The sequence below is a fragment of the Mastomys coucha genome, unplaced genomic scaffold, assembly GCF_008632895.1.
Source record: "Mastomys coucha isolate ucsf_1 unplaced genomic scaffold, UCSF_Mcou_1 pScaffold21, whole genome shotgun sequence".
In the NCBI taxonomy this organism is placed as follows: Eukaryota; Metazoa; Chordata; class Mammalia; order Rodentia; family Muridae; genus Mastomys; species Mastomys coucha.
In genome coordinates this window covers 144921534-144940263 of record NW_022196904.1, presented here as the reverse complement: position 1 = coordinate 144940263, position 18730 = coordinate 144921534, and the positions used below count along the sequence as shown (strand labels likewise).

Here is an 18730-nt window from a genome sequence, read left to right as displayed (position 1 = left end):
TAATTAAACTGTACCATTTTCATACTGACTATAAGATGCATACCAAGCATCGTATATTCACAATGGTTCAAATAAGAAGCTTAGGGGCACATGACGATCTCCTAAGCCTTGCTATCGAGTGAGAAGTCTGAGGCAATTATAGGAAACTAGATTCAGGGATATATTGTTTGATCATGCTGAGAGGAAAGAGAGAGTGAGATTAAAACATAAAAGAATTGACTGTATCCCATCTCATCCATAATACAATGATGATTAGAAAATGCTGCACATTTAGAAAAGAGAAAGAAAGGCATGGGAAATAAATACAGGAAGGAAGATGTCTTGCTCAAGGCCCTGCCTTCTGAACTGGATGCCGTAATTACCTGAAATGGTAGGTCACAAGTAGAAATACCACAACAAGAAGAAAGGTGCTAGCAGAATCAGGTAAAAACAGCTCACCATTTGTACATCTATTTTTTTCTTTATTTTCAGTGGTTGGGAATCAGCTCAGCTCAACACTGGCCTGGCTTTAGCAGCATTTCTAGTTTTAACCACCAAAGTCATTCTTTACAGCACCATTGTAGAAATTTTTCAAGGACTCCCAAATCCATTCATTTTAGACTTCCCCATTAGTTTTCATCAATACTAGGTTGCAAAAGCTTTTGGTTTTTTTTCCTTTCAAATATGTATATTCATTATTAAACAACCTTCAATAGGGGTTTTGAAAATAATCAATCAATCCTCATGGGGTTTTGTTAGAAACCTGTAGAAGCTTATGTTTGCTATCTTGGTTACAAGGTTAATGTCCCTGTGTGTTTGCATGCATTTTTCTATACAGTCTTTATTTCCAGCCAGCTTGAATTAGTACAGCAGCTCTTTGTTACCAAATTCATACTGATGAACTGAAAACAGAAATATTTCTACAAGCACAAACCCTTGATGATTAGTAATAGATTTTTCTTTTGGATCATACTGTTTTGTTTGTGGAATATAAAATGCTTATTTGGATAAGCAGAGTGAAAGAACTTCTCTAGTTAATGAATGTAATTTTACTAAAAGGTATACCACAAGTAGAAAGAATACTTTTCAATGAATTAAAAGATTCCACATACCCTTAAGAAGAAATTATGTGGTGTATATTCTTCTATTGTTGGTGATCAAATAGAACATACAAAATTATCAATGTGATAAGCTCTCATTATGTTATTTATACAAAAATCTTGGGCACACAAGTTTTGGGAACTTAGATACAAAGTTATACATAAGTATATATTTGTGAGTATTTGTTAGATAAGTATTAACCTATGTCTTTTGTAATTCACCTATATGAAAATAAATGAATCTGAATTTCTCAATATCCTGTTGAGAGTAGAACTTCTCTAGGGCTTTTTGGTGGTGTATGCTACAGAAATATAAGTTTACATACACCTAAAACTTAGGATTCTAGGATCTAGGAATCCTAAAGCCCCTCTTTTTCTTTGTGATATAATATTTAGGCATCGTATTTCTGATTATTCACATTCTACTTTCACTTGAAAGATTAATTCAATTAGTAATTACATTATTATTATGAAACAAATGTTGCATAATGTCACACCAATTATTGAAAGTTAAAATTAACTGAAAAGAAACTAACAAAAGAAGCTCATTAAAAAATTTAAAGAAGGAACTCTAAGCCTATGTGGAAATTTTAGCTTTCTAATGTTCTACATCTGGTTATATATGTGTGTATGTATGTATGTATGTATGTGTGTGTATGTATTTTTTTTCTTTAACCTGGTTTTCTTTTTTTCTTTCTTTCTTTTTTTTTTTACAGTCTAGTTTTTAACCCCATTTGGGTCACCCTCTGCCTGTTCCACATACCATACGTCCCGCTTTGCCCCAGGTCTCCAAGAGGATCTCTCTACCCTTCCCACCTCACAGACCTCCCCACTCCTTGGCTTCTCATGTTTCTTGAGGGTTAGGTGCATCTTCTCTCACTGAGTCAAGACTCAGCAGTCCACTGCTGTACAATTCTTGAGAGCCTCATATCAGCTGGTGAATCAGTGTCTGAACAATCTCAGGGATCTAGGTTAGATGAGATAACTGGTCTACCTATAAGATCACCCTCCTCCTCAGCTTATTTCAGATTTTCCCTAATTCAACCATGGAGGTCACCAGCTTCTGCCTGTTGGTTGGGTGTAAATATCTGCATTTGCCTCTTTCAGCTGCTTGTTGGGCATTTTGGAGGGTAGCCATGCTAAGCTCCTGTTTGTAAACATACCATAACATTAGTAATAGTATCAGGCCTTGGGGTCTCCCCTTTAACTGGATCCCAATTTGGGTCTGTCACTGGGACTCCTTTTCCCCAGACTCTTCTCCGTTGTTGATCCTGAAGTATTTTCAGATAGGAATAATTAATTAGCACATCATTTCATAAGCATATGGATAGATTAGACAGGTTAAGTGTTCCATATAACATCATGTAGCTAATTGGAGAGCAATTGTACCAGATCTGGGTTGTCAGTCCTAGGGCCACTACTCTCCATGCCTCCTATGATAGAAGTATCCATCACATTTTATCTTAGTGTAAGATCTGTATTTCTTTAATTTTTCCTTAGTCTACAAACTTTGCTGTAGTAAAAGACTACATATCAGAGACTTAATTTACACATTACTACTTGAAATGACTTATTCTTCTATTGTGAGGTCCTCTCTTTCCATCTTGTCTTAGCCCTCACAGGTAAACTTGTACATGGATGGCTGGGAGGAATTACTCCTTTGTGACTGAGTTCTTTCTGACTGCATTCACTGAACATCCTGAGTGGAGGCTCCCTCTCTTCCTTTTATTTTTGAGTTTCTACGTATCCACTCTGCTGGGGAATACAGGAATGATCATTCTAATCCAGAAGAATCGCAGACTTCAAACACCAATGTACTTCTTCCTCAGCCACCTTTCCTTTGTGGACATCTGCTACTCCTCTGTCATCATCCCTCAGATGCTGGCTGTGCTGTGGGAACATGGCTCAACCATTTCTCAAATTCGCTGTGCAGTTCAATTCTTCCTCTTTACCTTCTTTGCTTCCATTGACTGCTACCTCTTGGCAATCATGGCCTATGACCGCTATGTGGCTGTGTGCCAACCATTGCTTTATGTCACCATCATGACTGAGAAGGCCCGTGTAGGTTTGGTAACTGGAGCATATGTGGCTGGTTTTTCCAGTGGCTTTATTCGGACTGTTACAGCCTTCACTCTCTCCTTCTGTGGAAACAATGAGATCAATTTCATATTTTGTGACCTTCCCCCACTGTTAAAACTCGTATGTGGGGACAGCTACATCCAGGAGGTGGTGATAATTGTCTTTGCCATTTTTGTCATGCCTGCTTGCATTGTGGTGATCTCTGTGTCCTATCTGTTTATCATTGTGGCTATCATGCAGATCCGCTCAGCTGGAGGCCGAGCCAAAACTTTCTCTACCTGTACCTCCCACCTCACTGCTGTAGCTCTCTTCTTTGGTACTCTTATTTTCATGTACTTGAGAGATAATACAGACCAGTTCTCAGAGAGGGACAGAGTTGTATCTGTGTTCTATACAGTGGTGACCCCATTACTGAATCCACTCATCTATAGCCTCAGGAATAAAGAGGTAAAAGAGGCCATTATGAAATCTCTGAGTAGATCAAAGATTTTCAGGACACCCTAGTTACTCTTTTATAAAGCAATATCTTTCTTTTGTTTCTACTTTTGTTTTTCTTAAATGTCACTCATTTTGGAAGGCTTTCCTGAACTCAAAGTTGGACTAAAACATCCCATCTTTACTTTCTGACCTATTATTTTATGTACTTCTTGTCATTGTTTGAATTATGAGAATATTTTATATGTATGATATTGACCTATATTCACAGTTGGACAATAGATGACATGAGAACATAATATTTTGTTATTCCCTGTACATAACAAATAAAAAATCAAAAATAAAAACTATTCAGTGAAAATTTATTACATAAATGAATCATTCTCAGGTTTCAAAAAGACCATTGTCTTCCAAATTCATCGGCATTTAAATTTCCTAACAACTGAGTAGATTAATTCATTTGATTGAATTATATTTTTAAGGTTCACTCATTATGGCTATGTCTTTCACTAGTATGTACTGAATGCAGTAGATTTCTTGACACAATAAGTACATGATGACTAGGCAAAATATTTGGAGAACAATCACAAAACTATCTGGACATACAGATACTCTGTTTCAGAGGGATTCTTCAAGGTTTATCATTAAGAACTTTGAATTTCTTTACTTCCTTGTTTTGTAGTACTTGAATGATCATAGTGAAATAAAGTAGTAGTAGAAGTATTGGCAGTAGTAGTAGTAGTAGTAGTAGTAGTAGTAGTAGTAGTAGTAACTAATGATTTTCTAAACATAAATTTGCAGGAATTACAAAAGTCTGTGATAGGAATTTTTGTTTTAAATGTTTAGCTGTATTTGTGAGGTGTACTGTAGTATTACTGTTCTAGATATATATATGTAATCATACAACTGTATATCTGTACATAAATACACTGATACAGAGACACATATCTTGTGCACACACAAATACACACACAAATACATGTACACACACACACACACACACACACACACACACACTCCATGTGACACTTAAGTATTTTATCCAGGTCAGGCCAAGTAGAAAAGTAGAGCTTCTAGTCAACCAGGTGTTGAGCTCTTAATTGCTCTTTCTACTTCCTCTAGCTATGATCTATTGCCAAAACTAAATCATTCAACCTGGAATTTACTGTTATTTTACTTGCCTCCCCCCCCCCAATTTCATGAAGAAATATAAACATTTAACATGTAGTGGTAGAAGATAGTCCAAAGCACTATTTTTTCTTTTTAGTTTTGAAACTTACATTGCCAAAAATGATTTAAAAAGAGTCAATAAAATCAATGAAAGGAGAAATTATGTAACTACCACAGGTGTAATAGTTTTGTTTTAATTAAGAAATTCTAGGGGAGGGACCAAATAGAAAGGAGGGTAAATTTGATCTAAACCCATTATAGGTATGTATAAAATTCTAAAATAATAAAAAGAAAAAAGATATTGTATTTAAAAAATGTATTTTTGATACAAGGACAAACTTATAATGTACTTGTAAGACCAAGATATGAAGTTTCTAGAAACAGCCTTAGATGAAACAGTTTATGAATTCAATTAAATATTTATTGAATAAATGAACCAGGGCTTTTTAAACCTGAAATCACAATAACCATCTCATATTTTCAGGAGCTATCATAAAAGAACAAAAATAGATGCATTCTGCATTTGACATTTTTGCACAGGATTGGGATGTACAGCAAGAGAGATACATGGCCATCCCTCAGCTCATGAGCTTCCTTGAGTTCATACTGTACTCCATGCCCATTCCTTTCTTTGAAAGGAGACATCAGAACTTAAAAGAGTTTCACACAAACATGTAAGATGATTTCTCAGTGAATGCTGTCCTCATGCAGTGGATATTGCACATATGGAAAAATGTAGCATTGGCAAGCTTCCCATCAGGAAATATTTCACCACCCGTCAGCTTATCCTGATTCCCCATCACTGATTCCTTGTTTGGGGTGGAAAGAACGAGCACATTCTACAGATAGCAAATGACATTATGGGATTGGAAGTTTTCCTTAAATCCCAAGTGCATCACTTCAGCTAGAGGCCAGTGGTACAAAGGAATATGGTGTATGTCACAGCACCCACTTTGCTACCTGTGTTATGAGTCCAGTCATTGACAAAACTAGCTGATAATACTGATTGTTCCAACCAAAGTTATCAATAGAAATTAAAACAGCTCCAAGGATATTCAACACAGTCTCTAAAGATAAAACTTTACAATGTACCTCATTGCTGAGGATTGGCAGGACTGGGGTAGGTTCTGATAAGAAACTAAACCTGTTCAAAGAAACATCCAGGGCTCCTGAGGCTGATTCCTGGAAAGAACCATTCTTGTGGTGAAGTCAACTTGCTATTCTTAGTACAACACAGCTTTCACAGACTCTTCCACATTAAGCCTGGCAAAGTCTGTGGTATCATCTATGATTATGGAGTTATAACCTTGAGAGTCCAGGGCAAAGGCCTGTCTCCTCATCACATTTCTAAGGGCTTCCATAATTGACTGTACAATCTCTAACCACTGGTGGGCATTGATAGTGTCATAGATCCTGGTTAAATCTATTTGCAAGATTTGATGTCCTACTGACCAAATTTACCCAAGTTCAGAATTTTCAGACTTTGTGGCAGGTGGTATACTCTTATAAAGGTATCTTTTATTATTCTTGTCATTGTGGAGTAAATACAAAGTTAGAAGCTGATCATACACTGATGATGTGTAGATTATGAGAATGTTTGGTGGTATGTATCCTCAGAGAGAATGAGGGGAAAATTGCACTGATGAAAAATATCAGAGTACATGCATCTGCTTTTGCTCCTGTCTTAGCATAGACGACACTGTGGATTAGGGTAGTGACCTTATATGGTATATCCTATGCAAATATTCCCTGTCTACATAATCTTCTGTAGTAGGTGCTTTGAGCACTTACCTGAGCCAGGTATGATTGTATGTGCATATGTATGTATGTATGTATGTATGTATGTATTTATATATGTATGAATGTATGTATGTATCTCATTTATCCATGAAATAATTAGTAACCCATGAGTAGTGGGAAAGTTCTTAGTAAGTTCAGCCTCTATTAATAGGTTACTATAGTGACTAACCATGTTGTTAATCATAATCAATAGTCATGGGTAGAGAGAGCAGTATGTCTCTTTATTTTGGAAATATTTGGGATGGATAATCCCCAGCCCAGATATTCATTTTGGATGAAGACACTTGTAACAGAAGTGGGAAGCACATCAATAATTACTTAACAACTCTTGAGATAATGTGTCTTCACCATATATAGGGTACTATGTCAAAAGCTTTACATGTGTCATTCATTTTACTTCCCTGAAAGATTATAATTAAAATCAATTGTATTTCTTCCACTTAGCAAAGAATAAGAGGGCCTTCAAAGCAAAGAACAAACTAAGGCCCAGAAAGGTGGTGTGACTTAGAATTTGAGTAGCAAGAAAGTGGCAGAGGAGACAGGTTCTGGTCTCAGGTATTCAGAGTCTCTCTTCATTTATTTTGAACCTTCATGCCCTATACATTTTTTCTCCAATGCTTTACAGTTTTGTAGTTTTCTTTAGTGGCATCTGGATTTTAATTATATTCTTGATTTCAGTGCTTGATAGAAGTTTGTTGAGGAACTTTAAGGTCCCTCATAAATGTGACAAAACATTGTTACAGAATTTACAGTCTCTCTTATATATTCATTTACAAGATGTAAGGAAATGTTTGAATTCTTTAAGAAAGCAGGGTTACATCTTATGAGCTACTATCTTCCAAATTTCTTTCCATCTACTTCCTTGATAAAAGCTTCCTCCATAATCAGGTATTAAACATTGTGCTACTGGGCAATCATTGACCTAGTCTGATCTTTAAATCTTGCTTTGTTTTGTTTTGTTTTCTTTTTTGAGACCTGGGGAATTAAGTGTATTCAGTTACTATTTTTACCATGAGTATAGTAGTGTTTAAATCAGAAAAATGTAAAAAGTTTGAACATGTTTATACATAATCATAGGAGTGTCTATTTCAGTACAAAAAGAGACAAATCCATCATGTCACTCTCCATGTCCGCCATTACATTGAGTATGATAACACTCAATTTGGATGGCCACATTTGAGCTTCTTTGAAATGACCCAGAGAAGACATATACTCATACTGTAGGCTTTCTACTATGGGACATTTTGATATATGACCCATTCAACTGTCCTAATTTTGAAGTCCAAGATATTTAGATCTTATTTTAACTCTAATTGTTCTTTTCCTCTAATATTTAAATAATCACTTAAAGCATTCAGAATTTTCCAGGAAATAATAATAATTATTATTTCTAACTAGTTTGCAAAATTTTAAAATGTTGAATTATGTATATTTTAGGAATTATTTTTATACTATCAAAATTGTATTCTGATTTTATAATTGCATTACTGAAGTTTATTTCATATGCCATAATACCCACAAATTTAAACCACTTAATTCAAAAATTGACACATAAATATATTCAGGAAACTATTATGATACTTAAGATGAATGTATATATATATATGTGTGTGTGTGTATGTATATGTATGTATATTTATATATATATATATGTATGTGTGTACATAATGTATTTGTATATGTAATTTCTCTCCTCAGGGTGTCTTTATCCTCTTTATACTTCCTCTCATATTACCTTTCTTACCACTTCATCACCCCATCCTGTATGTTATTCATTCCTTTAATCTTTTGGAAGACATCTAGAGACTGGTAAATAGAAAGTTGTCCATGGATGTTTGTTGAAAATGGCAAGCTGAAGAATGATTCAGGAACATATAAATGATTAGACACAAATCCATGCCTTTTTATAATGAGAATTTATGAAGGTAATTATGGGAATTTATAACACTATTTTTTTCAATTGTACATTCTTAGGGAAACTTGAAACTTATACAAAACTCTATTACTGGTCTTCTTGGAACTCACTGTAAATGAGGTGTAGTATTTAAAATTGTACAGGAACTCTAAGCCAGAGTATATAGAATAGTATGCTAGGCCCACATAGATATAAACCAATTTAAGTCATATTTCCTAGACAATCAAGAATATTTTCAAATATATGTACCTAGATTTTGGAGAGGTTGAATTGCTGTTCCTGGTGAGGTTTTGAAGACAATGATAAAAATCTTGATTGAAATCTTCCCTAACCTAATAAATGTTTAACAGTTTGAATTTTGATCAAAAACCTACTCTAATTAACTTAAGTTGATGAAAAACCTATTTTTGCTGAGAGTATACTAAAAAGTAAATGGTCTAAAGTAGGTATGTGACTAGCAGGGACCAGGAAATACCAAAACTCTTGACCCATTATGTATTTGATTTGATTTGGTTAAACCACTCCCATTCTTTTAAATTTGTTTATTTATTTTTAGTTTTTAATTTTTCATTCAACGTAGTTCAATGATATTTGTTCCCTGTTACCAACTCTTCTCAGATTTTCTACCTTTTCTATTCAACCAACTTTATTCATTCAATATGCTCTCCTAATCATGGATATCTCAGCTCTGGAACTAGTACTCTATTAAAAAGATAAACCTGTAGGTGTAAAACTTGCAATGTAAGTCAACAAATGCAAATCATAAACAATTTGAACCAAGGCTTGCAGAAGTATACAATGTAATCAACTTTATATTTTTTGTTACTTACAATGCAGATAATGCATCTTATGTCCAATATCAGAATGTGTAAAACACTTAACAGTCAGAGATGGATGAAGGAAGGAAGTAATTGGACATATACAAAATAGTTCATTAAAAGATCATCAAAACTATTCTACAAATGCTGGACTAAATCATCTAGTTATGTAGATCAAACTCAGACAATCATGACATCAAAGGGAGGAAATGACTTTTATTGATGAGCTTCCTAAAGGCACCTTTCATATCCTTATTTCTCAGACTATAGATGAAAGGGTTCAACATGGGTGTCACCACTGTGAAGAGTACTGCACCAATCTTGTCTGTGTCCTCCGGGTGAGTGGATGAAGGGAAAAAGTAAACACCTACAATGGTACCATAGAAGAGGAATACAATTGTCAGGTGAGAGCCACAGGTAGAGAAGGCTTTCCACTTTCCTTCTGTGGATGAAATTCTCAATACATCTCTGATGATGCAGACATAGGAGAAGAGAATGAGGGCAAAGGGAAAGGTGATGACTGATAATCCCAAAATAAATTTTACAAGTTCATTGATTATTGCATCTGAGCAGGAAAGTTTGATCAGAGGGTCTAAGTCACAGAAGAAGTGTTGGATGGTGTTGTGGTTGCAAAATATTAATTGATTGGCCAGAAGAGTATGTGTCAGGGCAACAATATTGCTTACAGCCCATGGACAGACAGAAAGCAAAAGACAAAATCGTGGGTGCATGATGTTTATATAATTCAGAGGGTGGCAGATTGCCACATATCGATCATAAGCCATTACTCCCAAAAGAAAATTGTCAATGACAACAAACACAATAGAAAAGTACATCTGTGTAATGCAACCCTCATAGGAGATAGATTGGCTTTTGGACTGAATATTTATCAGCATTTTGGGGACTGAGGTTGAAGAGGAGGAAATATCAGCAAAAGATAGGTTGGCAAGGAAAAGATACATGGGGGTATGAAGATGAACATCCAAGCCAATGGCCAAAATGATGAGACTGTTTCCAACCACAGTGACAAGGTACATACTCAAGAAAATCACAAAGATGAGTTTTTGCTTCTCAACCTGGTTGGAGAGACCTAGGAGGATGAATTCAGAGATGGTAGTTTGGTTTCCTTGATTCATATTTCTTCTGATCTGAAGAAAAACACAAGCTCTTCATACTCTCCAAAACAAAGCAACAACCCCTGAATATTATTATTTTTCTGCAGCAAATTTATGAGTGATACTTCTTTGGTGATGAAGGAGAATCTCTTCTATGTTTATGTAGAAGGGCTACTTACTAATGAATTATCTTAGCAGTGCAATGTCTAAGAAAATTCCTTAACAATACATGGATAATAAATTCTTCTCAGTGAGCATGTTCTGACCACAATTTTTATAGAGGGCCCTAAATTTTAAGTCTCTAAACTAAGAATACAGATATGTGACCCTTATTATAAAGATGCAGTATGCCATAGAATTATTTACTTAAAATACATAAGATAAAGCTAGGGAGGTAGATCAGTTGTTAAAGTGTTTTCTGTGAAAAACTTGTGGCTGTGAGTTTAATTTATTTTTTTAAGGGAATATTTTTTTAAAGATTTATTTATTTATTATATGTAAGTACACTGTAGCTGTTTTCAGACACTCCAGAGAGGGAGTCAGATCTTGTTATGGATGGTTGTGAGCCACCATGTGGTTGCTGGGAATTGAACTTAGGATCTTTGGAAGAGCAGTCGGTGCTCTTAACCACTGAACCATCTCTCCAGCCCAAAATTGTTCTTTTTTATTTTTTTATTTTTTTGGTTTTTCAAGACAGGGTTTCTCTGCATATCCCTGGCTGTCCTGGAACTCACTCTGTAGACCAGGCTGGCCTTGAACTCAGAAATCTGCCTGCCTCTGCCTCTGCCTCCCAAGTGTTGGGATTAAAGGCGTGCGTCACCACCGCCCTGAGTTTAATTAATTGCACTCATACAAAAAACAGTCATAGCAGTAGTGTGTGTTTTCATTCCTCCCTCTTTCTTTCTTATCTGTCTCTCCTTTTCCCTTTTCCTCATTTACCCACTCTCCAACTTTCTCCTCCTCTTTGTCCTCCTCTCTATCTCTGTCTGTCTGTCTGTCTTTCTCTCTCTCTCTCTTGTGTGTGTGTGTGTATGTATGTATGTATGTATGTATGTATGTATGTATGTGTGTGTATGTGTATGTGTGTATGTATGTGTGTGTGTGTGTGTGTGTGTGAGGATCCTTGTTGGATTACTGATTAACTAGGCTTGCAGAATCAATAAACTCCAGATCACTGTAAGAAACTCTGGATATCTCCTGAAGAATGATGCCCAATGTTGATGCTATGTTTCCACACACACCAATTCAACACACATGCTTCAGCACACAGATATGTAGCCTTCTCATGTTAACACAAATACAAAAGGTAGAAAATGGTCCTAAGACTTTTACTTTCTTCCTTTAAACCTGAGAAGATGCAGATTTGAGGAGTCTTTGAGGTGAAGTGTATGCAGAGGCATAACTAACTAAAGTTTAGGGATCCTTATTAGAAAGTAGTGTTGTAAGGGTGCTCCATTCTACAAAAGTTAGAGGAGGAAGGTTTCAAAAAAACTGTAATTGAAGATTGACTGAAGAAAGGAGAAATTCAGCATTCTTAGGTGATCGAGTAACTTAAGTACACATATGAACTTGAAGGCATGGGCTTGCCTCTCAGTTCTGAAGGTGGACGATAATTAGCCCACTATTGAAGGGCTGGGGAAAGGTGAATAGTTGAAGAAAGTGCTTCTATTTCCACTCATTGTAGGACAGATATTATGTGAACTTTGTGTAGGTTAAATAAGACTTCAGGATCTGGCTGTACTCAGGTCACCTCCTTAGTTCTCCAATTAATAGGCATACTATTGGGATGAAGGATGCTAATGTTATAACATAATGGGTTAGTTGTCTAATGAAGGGCACAATGGGAAAAGATATTACACTTGTCAAAAATGTTATTGCTGACCAGTCTCCAAAGTGAGGTTTTGAAAGAAGCCCTGAAGTCTCAGGACTGTTCAATAAAAAGAACCCACTACTAGTTCTTCCTGGCAACTGTGTTCAGTGTTTTTTCCTTTTCTATTTCATTATATCTCTTTAACTCTATAAGCCAGTAATGAAGATTGAGTAATAAACAACAATCAAAGTAACAATAATGTATTGTGTTTTCAGGGAGATGAGGTTAAAGAATGAGAACAAAGTCCCACTGCCCACTTCCCAGCCCCTGGTACCTACTGCAGAGTCTTGACTGACTACATAAGGTAAAACCTCTGTCTATTCATTTCCTAAACCCTGAACATTCACTGCACACTCTATGACTACACATGCTTCCGATTACTTGTGGAAAAGCCATTAACTACTCATCATACATAACCTAACCATACCCTGGCACAAACCCTGAGTGCTCACTGCATGATCTCTAACCATTTCCCTTAGTACATGTAGGACCTGAGATCAAGAAAGAAGACATGTGCTTTGAATTAAAGTGAAAGTGAAATTGTAAGATGGGACTTTAAGAATCTGGAAATAGGTCTTTATACTAAAAAGTTTTGGGCTACAAATGGTCATAAATATTTTCAGCTTACAAATTGTCACCTAGAAAGAGAGAAAATTAGACTAAATGATTTTTCTTGAGATGTTTGTCTCTGTCTTCTCTCCTACTAGAACTTGAGTACTACTCCTGCCCTTTCTCCCTTTGTTTGTTCCCCTCTCTACCTTTCTTGTCCTTATTCAAATCATTGTCTCTCAAATTGTTCTTTCAATGGGGAGAAGACAGTCACTCATCAACCTGGGATTTTGGAAACCTGAATGGTAGGGAGAAAGGAAAATTTATGAAGGATCCTTAATTTGGAGAAGCTCAGCTTGAAAATCAGAGGGGGGAAAACATGCAAAATGGAGACTCAGTAAGAAAACTCAAATGGGCTAAAAAAGTGGCAGGTATCTGAACCTAACATATAGACGATGCTGAAGGTGCTGTTGTTGTAGATCTTGGGGTGGTTTGCTTTGCCAAGAAATGGAAATTTTATGATTTTAAATGTCTCACTTTAACCTCAGCTTTCCAACCTACTCCCCCCATTTATCAACAATCTTCCTAAGATTTTCTGAATCCCTGAGGTAGGTGACAAGATGGTTAAGACACAAGTTAAATTCTAAAATTCTCACCTCTCAATGATAGTTAAAAAATATCCAAATTCAAAGGTTTTCTGTTGCTGTTGTTGTATCTTTGACTGTAGAGGTGGAGACTGCAAATAGTCCTAGTGGGCTTCTCTGATAATGCTTTCATGATGCTGAACTCACATGGGGCATTTAGCTCCTCCAAAGTCCTCAGGGAACACATCTCTTGAAGTGTTTTCCTCAAGGCAAACAGTAATTTTAACACAATAGTTTGCACACATGAATAGGGCAATAGATAAGCAAATGTTCTTTGCTTTGTTTGTCTTCAAGTCCTCTTTCTATGCTGAGAAGTCCTTCTTTTAACTGACTCACTACTATTTAGGGTAAATGAATTATTGGTTACAGCTTGGTTTTGTTTCCATTAACATAGGAGTATGTTGAGATTCTCTTCTTAATTCCTTCATGCTCTCTTCTAAACAAGAGTATAGTCAATATCCTGAGAATTGACTTACATTATTTTTCCAGTGGTGATAGCTTTAGTGAGATTACATCTTTAGTGGAAGTTCATGATCACTGTATCATTGAAAGAATATCAGCATTAGAATAGAGTTTGAAGAAAGAGTAATTCAGACAGCTAAACTCTTAATTATAAGGAAAAGAAATAAAGCCTATAATATAATTTTATTTTATTTTTTATTACTTCTTTTATTTTTGAGATGATAATAAAATTATACCATTTTCCTATTTCTTTCCCTCCCCCTATGCCTTCCCATATCTTGCCTTTGATTTCTTTAAAATTCATGGCCTTTCTCATTAAATTTTTGTATGCGTATATAAATGTGTATTTTTTTTCCAAACAGGGTTTCTCTGTGTAGCCCTAGCTGTCCTGGAACTCACTCTGTAGATCAGGCTGGCCTTGAACTCAGTAATCTACCTGCCTCTGCCTCCCAAGTGCTGGGATTAAAGGCATGTGCCACCATTGCTCAGCCATTAAATGTGTATTTTCTATAACAATGTTCTATGTTAATGTGAAGCTTCACTGAGTACACATAAGCTTTAATTTTAAGTAACTGACAAAAAAAATGAAGCCTCTTTTTGTAGTCTGAGGCATAACCATGTACCATGGTACTGAGTCATGAAGTGCAATTTGAAAACAGAGTCAGCATAAATTCTTATTTATTTATTTATTTATTTTTATTGGTTAATTTATTTATTTACACTTCTTTTTTATTAGATATTTTCTTTATTAATATTTCAAATGTAATCCCCTTACCCAGTTTCCCTCCCTCCCAGAAACCCCCATTCCATCTTCCCTCCTTTTGCTTCCATGAGGGTGTTCCTCTACCTATCCTACCCACTCCCACCTCCCACCCTTGATTCCCCTGTACTGGGGCATCTATCAAGCCTTTATAAAACAATGGAATTCTCCTCCCATTGATGTATGGCAAGGCCATCCTCTGCTACATATGCAGCTGGAGCCATGTATACTCCTTTGTTGATAGCTCAGTCCCTGCATTGGTCTAGTTGGTTGATATTGTTGTTCTTATGGGGTTGCAAACCCTTGGTGAGATGTCTCAGCCAGTAAAGTTCTGAGTTCAAATCTCAGCAACCACATGGTGGCTCACAACCATCAGTAATGAGATCTGAAGCCCTCTTCTGGTATGTATGAAGACAGCTACACACTGTACTTATTTATAATAATAAAAATGTTAAAAATATTCATCATTACTTACCTTTCAAATGTCCCACTTACCAGTTTCTCCTCCACAAAATAAATCATCATCCCAATTCCCTTTCCTCTTTGCCTCTATAAGGCACCCCACTCACTCCATTCCTCTCTCACCACTCTTGCACGCCCTTTCACTGTGGTATCCATCCTCCACAAAACCAAGGGCCTCCCCTCTCATTGATACCAGATAAGGCCACCCTCTGCTCCATATGGAGCTGTAGCCATGGATGTCTCCATGTGCACTCTTTGGTTTGTGGTTTAGTCTCTGGGAGATCTGGGTGGTCAGGTTGATATTGTTGTTCTTCCTATAGGGTTACAATCCCCTTCAGTTCCTTCAGTACTTCTCTTAACTCTTCTATTGGGGTCCCCAGTCTCAGTTGGATGATTATCTGTGAGTATCTGCATCTGTATTGGTCAAGTGCTAGCAGAACCTCTTAGAGAAAAGCTATACCAGGATCCTTTCAGCAAGCACTTCTTGGAATCAGCAATAGTGCTGGGGTTTCCTGTCAGCAGGTAGGTTGAATTCCTAGGTGGGGCATTCTCTGAATGGCCTTTCCTTCAGTTTCTGGTCCATTTTTTCTCTGCATTTCCTTTAGATAGGAACAATTCTGGGCTAAAATTTTTGAGGTGGATGGGTGCTTTGTGCCTATCTACTGGGGATGGTCTCTATAGATTCTTTCTCCTCTTTGTTTGGTATTTCTGCTGTCATCTACATTAGATCCTGCAAACTTCTTGCTTCCCTGGCATCTGGGACTTTCTAGTGGTTGACCCCACCAACCCATACCCCACTGCTATGTATTTCTGTTCAATTTGCTGACCCTCTGTACTTCTCTCCTGTTTCTTCCCATACCTGGTCCTGACCTTTTTTCCATCCTCCACCTCTTTCCATCACAGGCCCTTCCCTCCCCCTATTTCCCATGATTATTTTGTTCCTCTTTCTAAGTAGGATTGATACATCCACACTTTGGTCTTCCTTCTTTTTAAGCTTCATATGGTCTGTGAGTTGCATTTTGGGTATTCTGAGCTTTGGGGCTAATATCCACTTATCATTGAGTACATAGTTTTGTGTCTGGGTTACCTCACTTAGGATGATATTTTCTAGTTCCATCCATTTGCATGAAAATTTCATGAATTAATTTTTTAATAGTTGTATTATACTGCATTGTGCAAATGTACTGCATTTTCTGTATACATTGTTTCATTAAGGGACATCTATAAATTGGAAATATGATTGTAACTTTAAAATTAATATTGAAATGATGTTTAATATCCCCCAATATATTGAGAGGCCTAGAATAGGAGACTCTAATGTAGAGTGAACTTTGATGGTATATTAGGCAGAGACACAGGCAGACAGAGTAGATCCCCTCTTCTTAATACTTAAATATTCTTTATAACATGCAGAAGGCTTTTATCATTAAATAAAACAATGGACATTTATCCCTCTTTGACTTGCAAACAACATGGTCTATGGGATAACTGTAGATATGACATGTACTCAGTCATATGAATTCATGACTAAGGTTTAAAACAATGAAATGATAGACAATAAAGCTATCAATCAATCTGTCAACAGAATTTCTGTATCAGCCACAGAAAAGGGTCTCAAACACTCCTTTTGATAATTTGTTCACTACCTCTTTTAATTTTATTAAGGTTGGTCATTTAGAAAACAAACTTTATCATAATTTAATTCTTGATATTTCATATGGAATGACAAATGTCAGGGAAGTAAGGAGAAAGTAGTTACCTATATATGCAACTAACACAAACAAAAAAGCAGTATACTATTTTGCACTACCTCAAGTTACATTTTCTCAAGAATTCACTCATGTATCTATTCACTTTGCATGCAGTTATTGTGGAAAGAGAAACTATGCCTGTATCAGTCCATCAAGGGTAATAATTAATCTAAGTTGACTCCAGGGGACTCTCTTTGAATGTTCAAATTGCATCATCTGGCCTCCAATCATGGATGTTAGTGTTAATGTACAAGAGTAGAAAGTTACAAGAGTAGGTTCAATGTAAGACAGACTACAGAACTTGTGAATAGGTGGCTGGATATGAGAGGTGAATGGTGAGTTATTAGAATGAAACAGTCATTATCAAAAAACTTTTTAAATATTTTATGCACAATCCATTATTATATCACCCTCCTAAAATGGAATACTTTGAAGTAAATGGAATTAGGTTATAGAAAGCAATGCAATATCTCTAATTCCCTCCCACCTCCAGAATTCTAGATTTGGACGTGAAGAATGGCATTTCTGTTGAGAATGCTTGTTTTATACTACAAACTTTATAGGCTCATTTGATAAGATTACAATGTTAGTCAAATATGTTATATGCAGTCCTCACTTTTCCAGCTATACCAGAGCTCTGATTTTTCCTTTTCCACAATTTTGTTTCCATCTATTATTCCTGTTTTCATAATAACTTAGTACATTTATTGGATTATCTTTAAGATGTGGAACTTTCTCCTGAGGGACATAAATTCTTATTGCTGGATAGTATTTGTGGCAATTACTTGTTAAAGTATCATATGATACTTTAGATTTATTGTTGTTTAGGATCTAAAGAACAAGAAGCTTCAGTTACATAAATTGGCCTCTGTATAAGAGGGAGGGGCACACAAATCCCACTACAGCCCAATGGCTTATAAATATGTTCATTTTGCCTAAGGAGATTTACTTATCTGAAGTTGATTTAATAAATACAAATAATTCAGAGAACAGCACTCTAACTTGAAGGTAATTTTTTACTTACTACATTATGCTTTATTATGTTATTCCACCAACCTTTCATTTCCAATGTCTGTTAAAAGAATTAATTCAATTTCAGCTGATATACAGTTTCATATTCTTTTTCTTAAAATGGGCACTTTAGACCCACGTAAATTTCCCAGCATGGTGTGATGGTGAGAGTTTAAGTTTTCTGAGTCATTAAATGATGTTTCTAGAATCCTGCAGACAAGAATGGATTGTCAATATTTGTCCTGATGACTGTTTATATGAAGTTCTATAAAGTTTGAAACTATTTTCTCATTAATACTTCTGCTCATATAACTCTAAAACTAGAATTAGCCAAAACAATACCTTATATAAAACTCTGAAGACAAAAGTCTGGAAGAAGCCATTTTCCTAATATGTCACACTTTGGATCACCACAGGAGGTGGAGAGAGTTGAAGAATCCTAGTGGGCCAAAATAGTCCCTACTTTCCTGTATTCTGTATCCTACACACTCCAGGACTTGTTGGGTGGTAGCACATATCCAGAATTAGTGAAAGTAGAAGTTTTAGAAGATCCTAAGTTTAGGTGGAAGGAAAACATTAACTGAAAACTCATACAAATCACCTGATGGGACCTTGGTTTCCTTTACATATAACCATGTTACTAAAAAAATAAATTAAAAAAAGAGGCATAACAATCATAACAATAGACCCCAAGGAAATCTAGAAAATAAGATAGACACACTAAAACCTGTATTCTACAAAATTACAAAACCTAAAAGAAATGGGTAATTTTCTCAGTCAATACCACTTGGCAATATTAAATCAGGATCA

General features: G+C 35.9%; 2 protein-coding genes and 1 pseudogene across 2 annotated transcripts; 1 reads left to right on the top strand and 2 right to left on the bottom strand.

Annotated features, from left to right (window-relative positions):
* Positions 1-2717: 2717 nt before the first annotated feature.
* Positions 2718-3662, top strand: LOC116101101 (olfactory receptor 9Q2). The gene has a single exon (XM_031384788.1). The coding sequence runs from the start codon at positions 2718-2720 to the stop codon at positions 3660-3662; it is 945 nt and encodes a 314-aa protein (XP_031240648.1).
* Positions 3663-5425: 1763 nt separating this feature from the next.
* LOC116101421 lies at positions 5426-7691 on the bottom strand (annotated as a pseudogene).
* Positions 7692-9443: 1752 nt separating this feature from the next.
* On the bottom strand, positions 9444-10493 carry LOC116101100 (olfactory receptor 1S1-like). Its single transcript, XM_031384787.1, has one exon. The coding sequence runs from the start codon at positions 10430-10432 to the stop codon at positions 9485-9487; it is 948 nt and encodes a 315-aa protein (XP_031240647.1). The 5' UTR covers positions 10433-10493; the 3' UTR covers positions 9444-9484.
* Between the last annotated feature and the right edge of the window lie 8237 nt (positions 10494-18730).

Bases quoted from the DNA above. Each gene is read 5' to 3' on its own strand.
- LOC116101100 (XM_031384787.1), bottom strand. From the start codon at position 10,432: ATGAATCAAGGAAACCAAACTACCATCTCTGAATTCATCCTCCTAGGT.
- LOC116101101 (XM_031384788.1), top strand. From the start codon at position 2,718: ATGGCTGGGAGGAATTACTCCTTTGTGACTGAGTTCTTTCTGACTGCA.